The sequence below is a fragment of the Rhipicephalus microplus genome, unplaced genomic scaffold, assembly GCF_043290135.1.
Source record: "Rhipicephalus microplus isolate Deutch F79 unplaced genomic scaffold, USDA_Rmic scaffold_56, whole genome shotgun sequence".
Classification (NCBI taxonomy): Eukaryota; Metazoa; Arthropoda; class Arachnida; order Ixodida; family Ixodidae; genus Rhipicephalus; species Rhipicephalus microplus.
This window is the reverse complement of record NW_027464629.1, coordinates 42973-61076: the sequence shown is the minus strand read 5'-3', so window position 1 is coordinate 61076 and position 18104 is coordinate 42973. Positions and strand designations below refer to the sequence as shown.

Sequence of the window (18104 nt, the reverse complement as noted above, 5' to 3'; positions counted from 1 at the left end):
AAAAACTTGCTACAAACAGACAAAGTTAGTTCTCAAGCTAAAAGGTTTGCTAACTATACTCACGAGCGTCTTGAGATTCCAGGCCGGAGTTTTCAGAGTCGTAAGAGAAGGCGGTTTCCTTGTAGGTGCCGTCCGCATTCAAGGCCACGTTAAGACGCTTGAGCTCTTCCTCTGCAAATGACAGCACATCACCAGTTACAAATGCTAAATTGCTTTGTCAAATACACATAAAATGGCACAACTATAGCATAACATCGCATCAAGGTGGCCCTTTTTAATGTTACCATTTTCATTTATTATGAGCAGCTATTCCAAATTGAAGGCCCAGCATACATCACATGTTCCACAAAACTTGATCCCTCAATTTTATAATCATACGAATGCACACGATAGAATCAACGTGATGTTGATTGTCATTTGCAGCTATATGGGCACTTCTTTAAAATTTAGCTTGATTACAAAAATAGTTTATACAGTCAAACCTCGTTATACCAAATCTCAGATGAAGGATTTTTTCAAATTAATGTCTTCTAAAAAATCACCGTTCAAATGACTATTGGCTTAATGTAGCAATATTTCAGTAATACGAATTTCAGAATAACATATCAAACTTTACTCCTCTTATATCTCTACAACACTTCAAAATAACGAATAGAAATTTAAAAAACTTACGCGCAGCTGTAAAAACAATGCCCAGCTCGGTATCCTTCACTATCATCAACATCAGAACGCCCGCATATTTTCATACCTGCCCACCCTATTCAAATGTGCGACAACCCTATCGCCATCACCATCATTTGGTATTTGTTATTTGCATCAGGCTTCGCCCCGTTGCCTTTGCTTTAGTCGGGCAGCTTTACCTACTTCAGGAACTTGTTTGTATGAATTCCCATGAAGAATAGTGTGTCTGCACCATCACCAAACTTCTTTGAATACAGGAGAAGTTGACATTAACATTCATTAAATGAGCATGAATAAACATTGAGTAAAATACGGGCGAGTCGTTCAAATGCGTTGAAACGCGGCTCTGTATGGACAAATGTCGTACAAAAAATGAAAGGAATTGTTACAAAGATATGAACACAAAAAATAACCAACAATCACAGTTTTTATGACAGATGGCTTTGGTGCTCAATTTAGCGAGATTTTATTTCTTATAGATGAAGGCAGTGGAATGGAAAAAGCTTATCCGAATGCTGCAAACATTTACACAGAGATGTTAAACAGATGTAATCATTCTCTATTACAACATAAAAATTATTGGTATTATAACTACAACAATGTATCTTTTTTATTCAATATGATAAAGTACAGCCCTAAGCAGTAGCACCAATATTAACTCACTCTGCGACAATACCTTCCTCTACCTTCCACTGAAGTGCAGTCTTAACCAGAAGCTAAGCTCGCATTAATAGGCAGATGTTAAAGAACAGCTGGCATTCGCTAATGCATTCATAGGAACAACTAACGCTGCTTTTTATGGCCCTCAGCCATTTACACGAAGGTTTATTTTGAGTATTTAGGAGCCACAAAGGGTAGGTAATTATAAAAGAACAATGCCAACCAGTGTACAATGCTCGGAGACAGCTTTTTTTTTGTTTGCAGCGCTGTGGAAGCAACAGAATAGAGGTGCATGGCTGCTATTGCACCAAAATATAGCACACGAGTTTTCCGTGCTGAAATGAATGCTTCCTTATTTATTATAGAACTCCAATAGTTGCGCAAAGTCTTACGTAAAATGCAGTTATTCTTCATTTTGCATGAGTGCCTTCCTTTTCTTTCGATTTCTTACACACCACCACCTCTTCAGCTCACCAGTTTTCCCAAGTAAACGTGGCATCCATGACGCAGTGGGTCGGTGTGTGGCCACTAGCACGCTGTTTACGTCTCCAAGAAAAATATACTCATACTATAACACTAAAATGCACACAGAACTGTGAAAACGTTTCTCCCATTCACATTTTTTGTCTATAATTTTTGAAACATGTTAAAGTTGCAAGGGGGAAAAATTGAAACTAGCTGCAAGCTGCTGTACAAATTGTAGCACAACACGTCATAAAGCAGCATTTGTTTCAGCAAGGCAAGTGAGAATATCAGTAAACTTTAGTGCCATTTCTTGGCGCAGCAGCAGGCATGCGCTTCCATTCTGTAGCTTCCGCACTGCTGCCTAGAGAAGTTGTCACCCAGTACAGTATCATTTAAACTTAGTTAGGTGACATCTGATATAGCTCTTCAAGCAAGCCTACTGCTACTGCTGGTGGTAGCGTAAATGAAAGTCCTCACAGAATCAGTCCATTCTCCAAGAACAACATCTAATTTAGATATGCTGCCTTATGCCTGTGTCCACTTCTAATCGCCGTGTTCAGGCATGCAAAGGCTGAAGAACACCTACACGAACAAATACTTCTGTTAAAGGAATAGGAGACTACTGGCCAAAACGTTTGAGCACATGCTGGCGGAACTGGTAAATCTTTGAATCAAAGTGACAGACACAGTTATCCTTTCGGCAATCCCCATAGGATTAACGGTTTGAAACTGCATTTACAAGTCACGAGAGAATGGTACACCGCGCAACCTAGCAGACGAACTTTGAAACTAGATTGCGGAGTTGTGCACATGGCTGTATATACTCAGATCCTTACATGCGCACAATAACTAGGGCTCAAAATTAAACTTTGTTTATTATTATCTATTCCAGCTTTACTCTGTCATGCTTACAAAGCGAAATGAGCTAGATGTCAAGAAAAGGCACATTCTTCGCGGTGAACAGTGGGACACGCCAAGCCGTGGCGCTTGCCCAAGGAGTGCATGAACGCATGGCATACTGTCTCATTACAACATGAAGAACTCTCATGCTCAATTTGAATGTTTGCAGCATGTGTTGCGCATATATGATTACACAGCTGCCGCATGTCAGAACATCCAGATTAAATATTCAGTTTTCTGCATCACTATTACGACAGTAAACACTCTGGCCGATAAGGCTTTTACCGTGCTAAAGAAAACAAGTGTCTTAAAATTCGTCTCTTCAACCAGAGGTTAAAATTATTTACATTGTGGTTGATCTCATGCTTGTCCAATCAGTGTGGAGGGGTTGTGAGTAGATGATGTAAGTGATTGTGCTAAGCAACGACGGAATGGAGACGTGCCATACAAACGAAATGCAGCTGCACCTTGGTAAATGGACTCCTCGTGGAGGTCCCTGAAGAGCGCCAGGAACCGCTCCTCTTCGCACAACTCTTCCAAGGCTCTCTCTTCTTCCGAAAGTGAGGCGGCGTATCGATGCGCCGCTCCAGGCTTCGGCTCGTATTCTTCGATGCTGTGCAAGTAGCCTCTCGCATCATACCTGACCAGCACACACAAAGCACGCGGATTAGTTTACATACTTTGCAATTCGTTTTGTCTAAGAAAGACATTAGGCAAAAACACGCACTGCTCTCTGCATAATAGGTAACAGCATCTGGCAGACTTACCAACAAAGGCCCCCGTATTGATTTCTGTTACTTTGAAGCTACATCGTGGGTTGACTGTGCTGGCTTTTTTGGCGCTTCGGTCTGGCTTCACTGCTCATTTGAGCATTGCGAATTCTGACCCGTTACTTCGAAGTTGCTGCCGTTGATCCTAAAGCTTCATTAGGTGCAAGGTTGCCCTTACCAAATAAAATAAACTGGCCATGGACCTTTATCACCGACCAACGCACATGTAGCACTGAGAAGTTTGAAAGCTAAGTGAAGTGAGACAGGGAGCACATTCTCTACCAATGAGCTATGTAAACGCATCACAACCTACACAACTCTAGACCAAACCCTTCTGATGAGCACTGCCTTGCGACGCCACAAAAAGTACAACATGCCCAAGCTTAGAACTCAAGCGCATCGCTAGTGGTTTGATTTAGATTTACAGAACCAGATATTATGTAACATTACGAGAACAAAATGCACTTTACCACTGTCGGCTCCACACAGATGCGACATTCCATATCTCAACGCTTCGCTGCTACACTACAGCTTATTGCATCAGTTCTTATCGAATGCCATAAACTAACCTTAAATTTTCCAAGTACGTCAAATATGCGTTGAAATGAGAAGAATAGACGTGGTGAACAGAACAGGAAAACCCACGACGGTTTACTGCGCATCATACCGCTGGTATTAGGTTTCGGATGAACGAACGCAAACACCCACTTAGAGAAACAATCACAACAAGGCAGCACGTCGTGTATACCTTTCTCTCTCGAGCCCAGACAAAGCCTGGGCGGCACCAAACACACACGAGCCACACAATCACAGCCCAAGCGCGCGCCCAGTAGGGCACAGCCCTCGTCTAGTACACAAACTGATTCGAAGCGCCGGAGTGCTCGCTCCCGGCTCCGTAGCTGGCTCCCACATCCTGCGCCGCCGCCGGGACGCTAGAACAACTAGGGCAGATTCGTTAGCAGCGAGTGAAAGAGAAAAGTGATAAAAAAGGCATGCTGATAAGTCAAAACATCAGTAAAAACCTGCACGATTGAAAATCCAGAAAGTGAGGGCAGACATTGTTTGCTCGGAGACGGACCTGTCAATCATTAGGCTGTTGTCGCCCATCCACGGGATCAAATGCTTGCCGCGGTCAATATGCATCGCCTTTTCGTCGTCCCTGAACAGTTTGCACGAGTAACCGAACACTAAGAGGTCCTCGTCTGACTTTCCACTGCGTTCACCGCCTGCGGCCCACGTACGGCCATTAGCAGGAGCCGCCATTTTGCTAAATACCGTTCTGCGCAATGTTGCTGCCATGACCTACTACACTCCTGACCTGTTCAGATAGCGGGGTTCCTATGGGAGCGCGTGTCCCCGCTCTCGTTCAATCGCTCGCCGTAGGTGGCGCTACCTATAACCTGTTCGTCTGTTTCTTTACGGTTGTTTTGTAGGCGCTGGTATAAGAATGCCTGCATTCTGTAGTGAACTGGCGGCATATATGTGACTATTTCTTCCCATACATTGCTGGTTAAGCAAGGTGTTCAGAGCGCTTGAGTATTTATAGCACACTGGTTGACAAACGTGGGAACCCGTAGATTTACACGATGTAGGGCAGCCTATGCGTGGTAGCGTGCATTTTATTGCAAAAAAATTCTGAATGTCTTTTAGTATTATTATTTCTGAATAATTCTAAATTTTGGATCATAAATACGCACTACGAGTGCTTTGTTGGTCAAAATTTGACCACAAAGAGTGAAGATGACGTCAGCGAGCAGGTGCTGCCTAGCGCCACGCCGCTCGTAGGTGACGGCCCTAGCGGCAGAAGGTATGAACTAGAACGTGGGCGCTGGAAGAGGTGCTCTCTGGGCAGGTCAGGAGTGTAGTAGGTCATGGTTGCTGCTAACTAGAGGTGTGCGCTGACTGGTCGGCGCGCCGCCGCCAATAGTTTTCGCCGCGCCGCCGCCGCCGCCGCCGACGTTTTTCATCGGCGCAATCGGCGCGCCATTTATGTGCCAGTACTGACTTTTCACAGATTTGTCTTCTTTTTCATCGTGATTTATAGTTTCGTTTCACATTTTATGTAGCCAGTAAAAACCAGGCTTCTTAGTTATCTTCATCCAGCTTCAGAGACCGAGAGTACCACTATGAACAGCGGAACGAGTTCGGCGGCCGCTGCATAAACTGACATATTGGACAAATTGACAAAAAATAAATGTAACAGTTACTGTAAAGCATAGACACTGCCATTTTAGGCTTAGAAGCAATTTATCTGTTTTTTGTGTCGTAATTAGCTATGATTATGGTGATACGACGTTGAATGTAATGGCCCAGCGTTTTGATGCGTGCGAGTTCACCATAGCACAATTCGAATATTCATACGGATGGAAAACAGCATCATTATCAGTCCAAGATGGCAGCCTATAATTGTGCCCGAAACAGGGCGTACATAAAGAAGAAATGAAGTGGTAGCAGTGCAGCACGAATGCAGCGCGTTAGATGAAGGGAGGAGGAGGAATAAATGAGGAAGGACATGGAGGTTAGGCGTTAGATGAAGAACTACACAAAACCCCGAAGGATGAAACCGAAAGGGAGAAGTTTAATGAAGATTAAAAGCGTCGAGGCATAATACATGCTCGAACCTACTCAGGGTATATCAGCACCTGTCCGCGGTGTTAAAGTTGATAATTTTCGAGGATGACCACTTATATGCAGTGTCTGAACATGCTGCAGAAAATATTCACCATCTGTTTTATTTTTTAACTTGTCTGTTTGTACCGGCCTTTTAAGACATTGGATACCCGGGATGAAGATGCCAAGGCAGTAAGATGGCAAGAGAGAGAAAGGAAGGCTGGGGGATTAACCATATCTTGGCATCCGGTTTGCTGCCTAGCACTGAGGGTTGAGAAATAGGGGCAAGAAAGGGTGTGTAGAGAGACAGAAAAGAAAACGCATGTGCACTCAGGAGTAAGATGGCAAACTTAGCAGAGTATTTATTACATTCTGTACAGACAGGGCGAGAGGTCTTTTGCGAATGAGCTGGGTGGCTCACTATAAAGTGTACGTTTTGACTTAATCAGGGAATCGGTCCAGAACGCGCTGTTGAATCACGAGACACACACACCATTTCTGACGGTGCCGCTCACACTCGCTCAAGTCAAGGTCTTTGATTAGGGTGTGGCCACCACACTGCACCTGTGACACCAAGAAACCATTGTGGTCGTCTCGTCGAACGTCTTATGGTGTCGGAATGCCACCTCACTTCCCGGCTAAGATAGACAGTACACGGCGGACAGCAGGCTGGCAGCCCTTCGGTGACTTGTTTGATGAACAAAGAACGCGGCCCTCCCCCTTCGGCCCAGGCGCCGCGCGTAACAACGGCTATCCAGTGGTGAGAAGAGGCGTAATAAGCTTGTCTGAGACCACCAGTTTTAAAAAGAACAAAAACAAATTAAAAAAAAAACTTGCCGTAGACAATTTACAAAAGACGGCTGGATTCATCAAAAATGCAGAGACCGACATTTGAGCGACATGTCATATATGACATAGTTCAGCAAACTGGTTTTCATCACGTAACTTGAACGGACCTACTGGCACTGGGAGAGGTTAAGAATGATTGTCGCTGACAGATGTACTTCTGTTGCGAAGGTAATGATCAGAGTCAACCAAATAAAATTTAACATTATATTCAAGTCTTGATAAAAAACAAGTTAGAAAGCTCCTCAGGTGGCCAAATAATAAATTACTTCACCATACTTTATGAAGAAGTAATTTGCAAATAAATAATGCAACCGCTGTTTAAATGACATTCAATGACGTGACCGCAATCAACGGTGTGTCGTCGCTATAAAACGGGAAAGTTATATGTGGACACGATCGGGCGAATGCGGTGGAGAACGAATATGTCACGTAATAAAAGCGATGTGATGTTGCGCATTTTCATCTTTACAACTCCGTGCCCTTTTGCTTGCTCGTGATGTGTTCGAAGGAGCTAGCCAAGTCTCAGGTAGAAGTCAAGCAGAGTAGCCGGGGCTGATAAGAGCAACGTTTATGTTCACTATTTACAGTCTAAAGGTAGCATCATGGAAGCTTGATGAGAGCTTCTGAGAGCTGGTTCAGAGCGTCTCGGTGCTCGCGTTTTAAGCCGTGATCTTCCTAAAATTCTCTTCAGGAGAAAACAATAGACAGTTTGCAATAATCAGCAAGGCAGCTTTTCTGTAAGGTTAGTTTTCCAAACATAAATTCTCGTTCACAGACTGCTTTTTTCGCTCATTTTGTTTTTGCCATTCACCTTTTTGAGATCTTCTGCTCGCGTGCCTTTGCTGGAATTCGGAGAGGTGACATTTTGTTGTACTCGCGTGCATTCGCTGGAATTCGAAGAGGTAAAGACACAATGAGGGAGAAAAGCAGTCTGTGAACGATAGTTTTTGGCTAGAAAATAAACCTTACAGGAAAACCGCCTTGCAGATCACTGTAAATGGACAGACTGCATGTCCATTCAGTCCAGGGCAGTCTTGTCTTGTCTTGTCTCCTAGGAGATCTTAGCTCATCAGGGCAGTCCAAAAAAATTGTCGTCTTCATCTCCGTCCCCCAAATGGTGGGGGTAGTGGTTAGAAGAAGGCGCCTAATTTCTGCAGCCCAGCAGGGAGCACGGCGCAGCGAATAAAGATAAAAAAACGAGAAGGAGAAAGAGAGAGAAAGTCAAACACTGCCTTCTTTTCTACCCAGGAAATAGAAAGGATGCACGTTCAGTTCGTCACACGGCGAGAGAGAAACACAACGTAGGTGATAATGCAATAATACGCACAACACAGCACAGTGCGATAACGTTGCATCGCACGTGCAGAATAGGGCCTGCAGCGCTAGGCAGGCTAGGTCGTGGGGGAGTGAAAGACTTGAAAGCACCACAGAGTGTGGGAAACATACCTGACGAGGAATCCCAACCTCTCGGCTTATTATTTAGCGCGTCTCGTGGCACGTCGAACAAATCAAGCTGCCTCGATTTCCGACAGCTCTTCCTAGGCCGTCAGTCAGGCAGGCGTGTCCAAAGAGTTTTTGACGAGGGGAGCCTACAGCCATAAAGAATTCGAAGTATGACTTTCGTGTTGTCGCCTCTTTTGGCGCACCTCGAGAGCGTTGACCCGGAACAAATCAGGGTAGGTGAGGTGACTTTCCGCGAACCTTACCTGCTTTCCAAACCAGTTACTTCATGCAAGCTTCCCCTGAATGGATGAATGTGTGGTTGAAGAAAAAGAAAAAGACACTATCTTTCCTTGCGAGACCATGGCTCAGTCCTTTGAAGGGAAAGGGGAGAGTGGAGAAAATAGTTTAGAAGTAGGTAGGAGGAGAAGGTTTGGAAGAACGTGACGGTCATGGCTGCTAGAGCAGAAAGAGAATAGGGGCCGTCGGCAGGGCAGTCCGAGTCGTACAACTTGGAAATGTGGAGCTGCAACCATGTACGCAGATACCTATGGTCATTGCCACGAAAAAAAAATTCTGGATCACACCTTTCTTGGGCAAGAATACAGAAAACTAGCTAAACGAGAAAGCTAAAATAAGTAAAGAAATAACCGATAATCTAACCACCATTTGTCACCACAGCTGCGGAAGGAAAGAAGCAAAAACGTAATCCGCGACCTCGGCACCAGCGGCTACACAGAGGCATTTCTTCGTAGAACACTGTGTATAAGAAAAGACACGAGAAACACAACACCAATGGCGCCGCAACGATGCCACGTGTCGACCAAACTTGAGCTCACGGAACAGGGAACGAAGCACAATGGCAGAACACTGCGAGACCACTCGCAACATATTTGCGTCATGCATACCAGTCCCGATGGCACGGTGTACAGCTCGTTGGGTTGTATTGTAGTCTTTCTGAATTCCTTGAAGTGCACAAAGAGCGCGAAAGGTTGGGTACAAGGAACTTGAATATAGAAAACGACTTTGCCATCAAGCCTTTTGCAGTGTGTACTGGACGAACGCAGTGACGGGTGACGAACGACAGGAATTCAGTTCTTATGCGCTTCAAAAATGACTATGAATGGAAAAGTTTTTGAATGACAATGAAAAAATCATCAAAAACATTGGTGTTGCTATGTCGGTGCAACAGAGCTGCAAGCCTGTTGGAAAAAGATGGCAGCAATATCTCATAAAGAGACTGGAGAATTAAAAGCCTCTCTGATTGCCGAGAAGTAACAGAATTCTTCAATCACGTTACAGCTTGAATAAATTGATTTCCACGAGTGATGAAGGATCACGTATGGCATGAACGGTGCGTTTCTGCCTCCTTCCTTCTTGAAATATGGCCGCGACAATTTTCATGGTAACCTAAATTACGCAGCCACTGTTTAATTGGTAGCAAATGACATGACAAAACCCATGATCTGTGTCATCGCTACATTTTAACAAAACTTGAAATCCTGCCACATGGCGCATTGCTATCGGGAAATTTCGAGCGCTAACTAATGCCTCCACGCGACGTTCACAAGCACCCATCCTGTCTCTCTCATTCTTGTTAGCGCCTTGTTTGGCGCTCACAACTTTCCAGATCGCCACATTTATTCAAAAAGAAATTGAAGTGGCATCTCAGGGCACAAGCAGTTCAACGAAATAGAGAGAGAGAACGGGCGCTCGATTGCTCGCGAATTGTGCTGTTTTCTCGTCTTTGAAGCCACATTAATAATGAATCCGGAGCTTAGCTCTTATTCTCCGTTGATTAGGTACAAAATCATAGATCAAGCTCAGTGTGGATTCCGATGTCATGTAATAAAGGTGACCTGGAGTGGCACATGTGTCACAACATGCTGCAGAACCCAATTCCATGCCTTCGTACCGTCATGCTCGTTTAATACGAACGTTTGTAGATTGGACTACAGAAACAACATGAAAAGACCGAGAAATATTTACTTCTTCCGTTCGTTAGTAATGTACTTCGTTATGCGTTTTTCTGTTCTCTGGGAGCATATCACGAGAGTTGTGTAGCATGAATGAACATAAATTGCTGTTTCTATTTCACCACAGTCGTTGAACGGTGTACTCTATAAACGCATCATCTACAATAAACTTCGTGCCAGCACAATGCATAAAATGCTCAATTACATCGCCAAAAAAAACGCGGATTTCACCGAAAGAAACTTGTAAGCCTCGTTAGATATTCAAACGTCAAATTTAGAAATAGCACTGCCATGAACGAGATTAACTATATGGCCAAATTTCACTGCAAAAAGCGCTCGAATAACTGCACCTTGCAGGTATGCAATATACATTGCATGAGGTTTTAGAAGTGTGGTGACATTATTAGTTAAGGTTACATTGTTTTAGCGTTGAATTAGCTTTTTAGTCACGTTTACTGTGCTTTTACAGTTAATATTTCACTTCATCGGTAATTTAGTGACGTCATTTCATTTCCACATCTTTAAGTGAGAGTTATGAATAGTTGATATCCAAGCATTTCTTTAAAAATATGTGACTGGTGTTTATCAAAGGACCAACCCTAGAACGAGTGCCGGGGAGAGGAGGGGGGGGGGAAGATATGAACAGTTTATAATTTGAAAAATAAAATTTTCGGATTTACAAGCCAGAACGTCAATACGACACCAAGGCACGCCATAGTGGGAGGTTTTAAATATTCGAAACCATAGGTCGGCAAAATAAATAGAGCCTATACATAGACTGTCTCAGTAAATAGGCTTTTATCTTAGGACTCAATATAGGGCCCAGCTTATAGCTGAAATTTCAGTCACATATAGGTCACCAAAAATATTTTTCTCTCGAAAGAATTTTCGCGATAGACTGATTTCAATGGAGTAAATCAGCCCGACTTTTTTGAACCTTAGCAATGAAGCTTAGCAATGTCATATAGAAGCTGAATGATGCCTGCACATGTGATGGCTTCTGACTCTGCAACGACACAGGATGAAACCATTTTTTTTTCATTCGAACATTATACACAAAGGGAGGTCCAATAATCCACGGTATTCATGAAGAAACTATCACTGAACTCTCAAGAAATTTACAAATATCGGCCTTTTCTTGATCCTTCAGCACCTCCAATAAAGCAAGTCGAAATCGCCAGTGTTGGATATAGCCACCGGAATGGCCCGCCGCGCACCAGTAGGCAATCACGGAGGCCTACGGAGGCCTACATTGGTGCCTTTTTATTAGAGGGGGGGGAATCGGGAGATGTCGTGGGGAAAGGGGGGGGCACTTACAAGTTTGTGACACCAGATGTGCCTTGCAGAGACTTAAGTCTAGAAAAATCACGTCTTGCAACACACATCTTGCAATAGCAGCCTTTTTTTAATATGTTGCAGGTTTTATTTTTGTTTATATAAGAATTCATATCATGCCTAGAAATCAAATATACAAAATAACAAAGGTTCCCAGCACTCGTAATTGCATTGTTCCATTGTGTCTTTTCCGGAACAAGTCGAGAGTGGCAGTTGCTATTTCGATTTCTTACACATCTTATGGGTATTGAGCACGTGAACACGCTACAAAAAAGCATTGAAAAGTTGAATGTTTTAGACATACTTATCAAGCATTCTTATTTGTGACGTTTTTAAAGAGAAATTTTAATGGGGCCCACTTGGAAGGGGTGTCCCCCTGCCCTAACCAAACACAAAGGGGTCGGGGAGTCAACGTTCACTGCAGGCATGGTCAATGGACGCCCAGCTCGTGACCAGTATGGGCTGTCTATCTGAGCAAATATCGCATTTGCTCTCATCTGCACATATGACCATCGACAGGTTTTTGTCTTGGGGGGATGCAAAGCCTTCTTTCAACTTGCATCACGACTGAGGGAATAGGTCGTGTTGGTGTCGCTAGAGTGGGTAGCAAGTGCTGGTGGAGCTTGAAGGGTTCAAGTGTCCTTTTTCACCACCCGCCTCGCCCACGCCCATGTCTACACTTCATTTATTGAACACCGCGCTGAGAACTAGTTGAATAAATGCGCAGATTTGTCTCCTTCCGCATCCTATACCGCTGCATAAAAGATTCTCACATTGTGAAAAGTAGGTATTTCGATTTGTTTGAAGGAAAGTTACATTCAAAGCATGACAGATACTCAAAAAAGCGGTTTCATGCAATCGTAATAAGAAAACTCGAAGCAGAGGTGCTTCTTCTTTTGTGCAGCGTACAATGTAAAAGTAAGATCAGATCCGGAAAAAGCGAAATGAGTGACGTGCGTCACTGCTTGCTCATTGTTCAATGAAAAAAAGGTTTCATGAAGTATGACGTTGCCAACAACAACAACAACAAACTGATGCATCTTAAATTAAAAAAAAAGCAAAGTGCTGCACATTTACCGTAGAACATGGACATAGATTGAAATACGCGTTACTTTTTCATGAAAGCGAAATAAAAACTATTTTACAAAACGCTTTGCATTCATCGGGATGTCGACACATCTGTGTAGTGTCATTTATGCTATTTGGATTAAAATTCCCGAATTTCAACTAATTCAGTAACCTGTGGCGGAGGAGTCTTTTGAATTTTCAGTTTCGGTTTCTGCGCCGCCGACGCCGCCGCCGCCGACGAAAATTGGCCGCATGCCGCCGCCGATGAAAAAACCGGCGTGCGCCGACAACGCCGCCGCCGCCGACTCTGGACGACCCCCACGCCGCCGCCGGTCAAAATCGCCTCGGCTCACACCTCTACTGCTAACACGGAGCAGTTTATCGAAGCAAATGGCTACCAAATATGACGAGTGTTACAAAAACTTTGTCAATATTTTCAACATGACCTCCAATTTTTAAAAACAAAATTCTTTTGGTAATACACTTTTCAAAAAAATTTCGAAAATGCCTAATGTGTATTGTATTTGATAACATACGTTGTTACCAAAAATCATTGTTTGTAATTTCGGTTTCGAGAAATATTTTCCGCATTTTTTAAACGGGTCTCAGAAATATTGTTTGTTAATTGTTTTGGAACGGCGTGAGCAAAATGATACTTTAATCTCCTTGCCGAACTGCACACACTGGCGTATGCGTGCGCAGTTGGCCTACCCCATCAGGGGTAGGCCAAACTTTAACGCCGCAAAGTCGTTGGGTGTGAGCGAAAAATCAACGTTGTCTGTGAGCAAAATTCAAGATAGGTGCAAATAAACTAATAATAGATAAACGTTGGTTCTATTGAGAATGAAACACAGGTCTTCTGTGTGAAGAGGAGGAATTCTACGCCATAGCTTAGACATGTTTAAAAAAAAAAACACCCTATAGGAACGTCTACCAACGCAAAAAGTATCTGCAAGTAGTGTTGCGTGACAGGCGTAGAATCCCGCCACGCGTCGAGACATGTGGATTGCGAAAGAGCTTAGTTGTTTAAAGGCTTACCTATTACAATGCGCTCATGCATAGTTAAAGATCATTGTCAGCTGCAAAAGCATCATCAAAGTGAGCTGCTGCGTAGATTCGCGTGTAGTAAGGGAAAACATTGGGAGCATCGATGATTCACAAAAGGAAGAATTGCGGCGTAGTGTGCCCTTCGCAACTTTACTTGGAGTAGGCATTTAAGGATAGTCGTGAACGGCCAATGTCACACTGACACCGACGTTGCTTTCATCGCATCATGGTTGAGGTGTACGCGGGGAAGTGAGGCGAGTCCATCGAAGGCATTGCACCGAACGGGGCTCGATTACGCTATCGCGTTCTACACTTGAGGCGAAGCTCAAGGCTCCACAAAATTTTTTACGTAGATTATGGAAGCGTGCAAAGGAAAGTACCAAGCGAATTTTGTTGAGGTCCATCGACCTAAAAAATCGCGGTAGCTGGCCGCTTTGTTTCGGACTTCTTTACAGTAATCGGTTGCTTTGTGTTTGGTGATCCCGTAATTGAATCGTAAATGATCTAAGGCGTCGCGTAAGTAATGCTAGCACCGTTAACACCTGAACACAATAAGCATCTAGAAATGCTGCTGCACCGTTTTCATTTCAAATCTTTTGGTAATAACACACCGCGGGAGACATTCCGCTACCCACGAAAATACTTGAAACAACAGATTGCGGAACGCAGTTATGTAAAACAAGTCGATTGTATGCAGTAAAGAAATGATATCAAGTGGGGAAATGCGCAAGTATGCGAGAGCCATTTACTGCGTGCGCGCGCACACACACACACACACACACACACACACACACACACACACACACACACACACACACACACACACACATACATATATATATATATATATATATATATATATATATATATATATATATATATATATATATATATATATATATATATATATATATATATATATATATACGCCTTTGTTTGAAGCCACGATGTCTTGTATGTAAGGCGATGCGAGAAACAGACAAAGCAACCAGCAGTTTTCGATTAACATACAAGGAAACCTAACATGCGATTCCTCTAATGTGGTATACCTACTCGAATGCAACGTGTGTGGTATGCAGTACATCGGACAAACAGAAACACCATTTAGGATCCGCTTCAATAATCACAGAGCCCATGCGAAATCAGCCCCAAGTCTACCTCTATCAAAACATCTCAATCTTCCCGACCATGCATTCGACAAACTATCAGTAACGCTCTTAGAGACGGGATTTAAATCAAATCGAGAACGTGAACAACGAGGGTCATACCTTATCCACCGATTTAACACCCTCGGTAGAGGAATAAATGAGAATTCTGGTACACTTGCAGCAATTAAAACATTAGAAAACAATAACGGCAACAATGAAAATAGTAACTGAGTTCACGGCACTGCAGCTGCGAAGGGCACTGGACAACCCAAAACAATTCCAAGTGTAACCACTCTTCCTAAATGCAGCTGTCGTCTGTTTTATTTTACTACCCAAACAATTGTGCCATGCATGACATGCCCAACAGCAACCCTGTGCACAGCCGGGAGGCCCCCACTACACACGTAATCCAGAAGCGGGCAAGGAATTCGCATTGCACCCGCTTTCACCGCCTACCGCAATACGGGGCAACCCTCTTTTTACGACGAAATGTTGACAGGGCGCGGAGTAGTTAAAGGCTTAGAACTTCCTAAAATGCCCGCTTACCAGCCTCTGCCACAATACGCAGCACCCCTCATTCTACGACGAATTGTTTACGGGACTCCGAGTTGTTAAAGGCTTAGGACTTCCTGAAAAGCTCTTTTTTGCCCCACACCGAACCGCCAGTGCCAGGAGGGGCCGTCTGATCGGGAGGAATGCGTTAGTGAACGGAAACATACACAGACTGCTGACATCAGAAAGGTGAAGGGGAGAGAGATGAAGGGGGAGGTGGAGGGAGGAGGGGGGAAGTGGGAGGAAGAGTGGAAGGGAGGCACCCGAGGGGCGTCCACCGTATATTATTTTTCTCTTCTTCTCTTTTTCGTCTTTTTCTTCCCTTTTTTTTCCTCTTTCCTGGCCCTCTGATTTGAGATTGTATAAAGCTGAGCACCGACAAACTGTATATTTAATCCTGATGAAGGCCAGACTCTAGACCAAAACGTCGAAATGAACCACGTTGTGACCGCTCACGGAGGATCTACTGGACTATATACAACGCTACGGCCACTCAACCACCATGCCTGCCTATATATATATATATATATATATATATATATATATATATATATATATATATATATATATATATATATATATATATATATATATATATATATATATATATATATATATATATATATATATATATATATATATATATATATATATATATATATATATATATATATATATATATATATATGTGTGTGTGTGTGTGTGTGTGTGTGTGTGATGATTGATTGATTTGTGGGGTTTAACGTCCCAAAACCACTATATGATTATGAGAGACGCCGTAGTGGAGGGCTCCGGAAATTTTGACCACCTGGGGTTCTTTAACGTGCGCCCAAATCTGAGCACACGGGCCTACAACATTTCCGCCTCCATCGGAAATGCAGCCGCCGCAGCCGGGAATCGAACCCGCGACCTGCGGGTCAGCAGCCGAGTACCTTAGCCACTAGACCACCGCGGCGGGGCTTGTGTGTGTGTGTGTGTGTGTGTGTGTGTGTGTGTGTGTGTATGCGAAGAGCGCTAAGGCGAATTAGCGTGATCATGCGATGGAGCGCCTGATTGCTGGAAGAAGAGGAACAAGAAAAAAGCAAGTTATTCGGTCTGACAAAAATAAAAAAAAAGTGAGAGGGGGTGGGGCTCGTGCAGGCAAGACCGTTTCGTACGTGGTCAGAACGGCCCGGACGGCCACCGAACCCGCTTCGTACCCCACCGTATGCTCCTCTGGTTATCTTTGATATCTGCAGCTTATTCTTTTCTACAGCATATTTACATTCATTGATGCATTGGCAACTCAATAAGGTACCTTCATTCACTATGTATGCGCGCAGAATGCGTTTATCAAATATGACCCGTGAGTGCGGATGATTGCTGTGACAAAACAGCTGAAAGACAATATACAAGATCCCCGTTCCAGAGCTACCAAACGTGTCATCTGTGTTGTGAGTCGCTACCGTATAGTGTTGGAGTGACACAATAATAAATATTGCCCATATTACCGCAACGGTGTCTAATAGCGGCCGAAATGTCGGCAACGTAGCAGACTGCCACCGGTTTGACTACAGTGTTGTAGTTTGACGCTCCTTTCACTGCGAAAAGAGCCCACGGATGGATGGATGGATATGGCTGTACCATTTAGATCTGGTGGTGGCGAGCGCCACCAAGCCATGATACTTAATGAACCAAAAACTAGATTTATTTTTTTCCCTTTAAATAGTGACGTTGAAGATTCGTACTTTGCCATGAAGGGTTTAATTTTCACTTGTGCCTTGACTTTAGCCACCAATCAGATAACCTCATTCTAGTTAATTCTACTCACTTAAAGTCTATTTTGCCCTCCCTGTCCCTGAACCCCAGTGCTTTGAAAAAGTCTGCGCCATCATCCTGAACTATAGCGTGAAGTCCTTTACAGAACATTATCAAGTGTTCGGCACTTTCTTCCTCCTCTTCGCACGCACTGCATACCGTGTCTACCCCTTCGTATTTGGCCCGATATGTCTTGGTTCGCAATACTCCAGTCCTGGCCTCAAACAGAGGAGAACTACCCCGAGTATTATCATATATCCTTTCCTTGGCAATTTCCTGCTTAAAAGTTCGATAGGTTTCTAGTGCGGACTTCTTAGTCATGCCAATTCTCCACATATCGGTCTCAGCTTCCTTCACCTTCTTCTTAACCGATAATTCTTTTTTGGTTTGGCCCCCTGCTGTTTTCTAAGTATTTAGCAGTCAATTTTTTGGTTCGCTTTCTCCATTTTGTATTGACATTCTTCATGTACAAGTAGCTCAATACCTTCCTAGCCCAACGCTCCTCCCCCATTTCTCTCAATCACTTCTCAAATTTTATCTTGCTGCTAGCATCCCTGCCCTTAAATAATGTCCATCCCATATCACCTTGTACTCCCTGATTTGGTGTATTCCCGTGAGCTCCTAAGGCAAGCCTACCTATTCCACGTTGCTTAATTTCTAATCTTGCTTGAACTTCTGATCTCATGCACAAGACCGCATTGCCGAACGTCAGACCAGGAACCATGACCCCTTTCCATATTCCTCTCACAACATCATACTTACTGAAATTCCACAGTGCCCTATTTTTCCTCACTCCTGCATTCCTG

At 43.6% G+C, this 18104-nt stretch overlaps 1 protein-coding gene across 1 annotated transcript in view; it reads right to left on the bottom strand.

Annotated features, from left to right (window-relative positions):
• Positions 1-4739, bottom strand: part of LOC142788359 (splicing factor, suppressor of white-apricot homolog) — an 85816-nt gene extending 81077 nt beyond the window's left edge. The window contains exons 1-3 of the mRNA XM_075884919.1: positions 4555-4739; positions 3174-3346; positions 64-171 (exon numbers count right to left, since the gene is read on the bottom strand). Of these exons, the coding sequence (XP_075741034.1) occupies positions 64-171; positions 3174-3346; positions 4555-4739 (466 nt within the window). The remainder of the gene's footprint in view (positions 1-63; positions 172-3173; positions 3347-4554) is intronic.
• Between the last annotated feature and the right edge of the window lie 13365 nt (positions 4740-18104).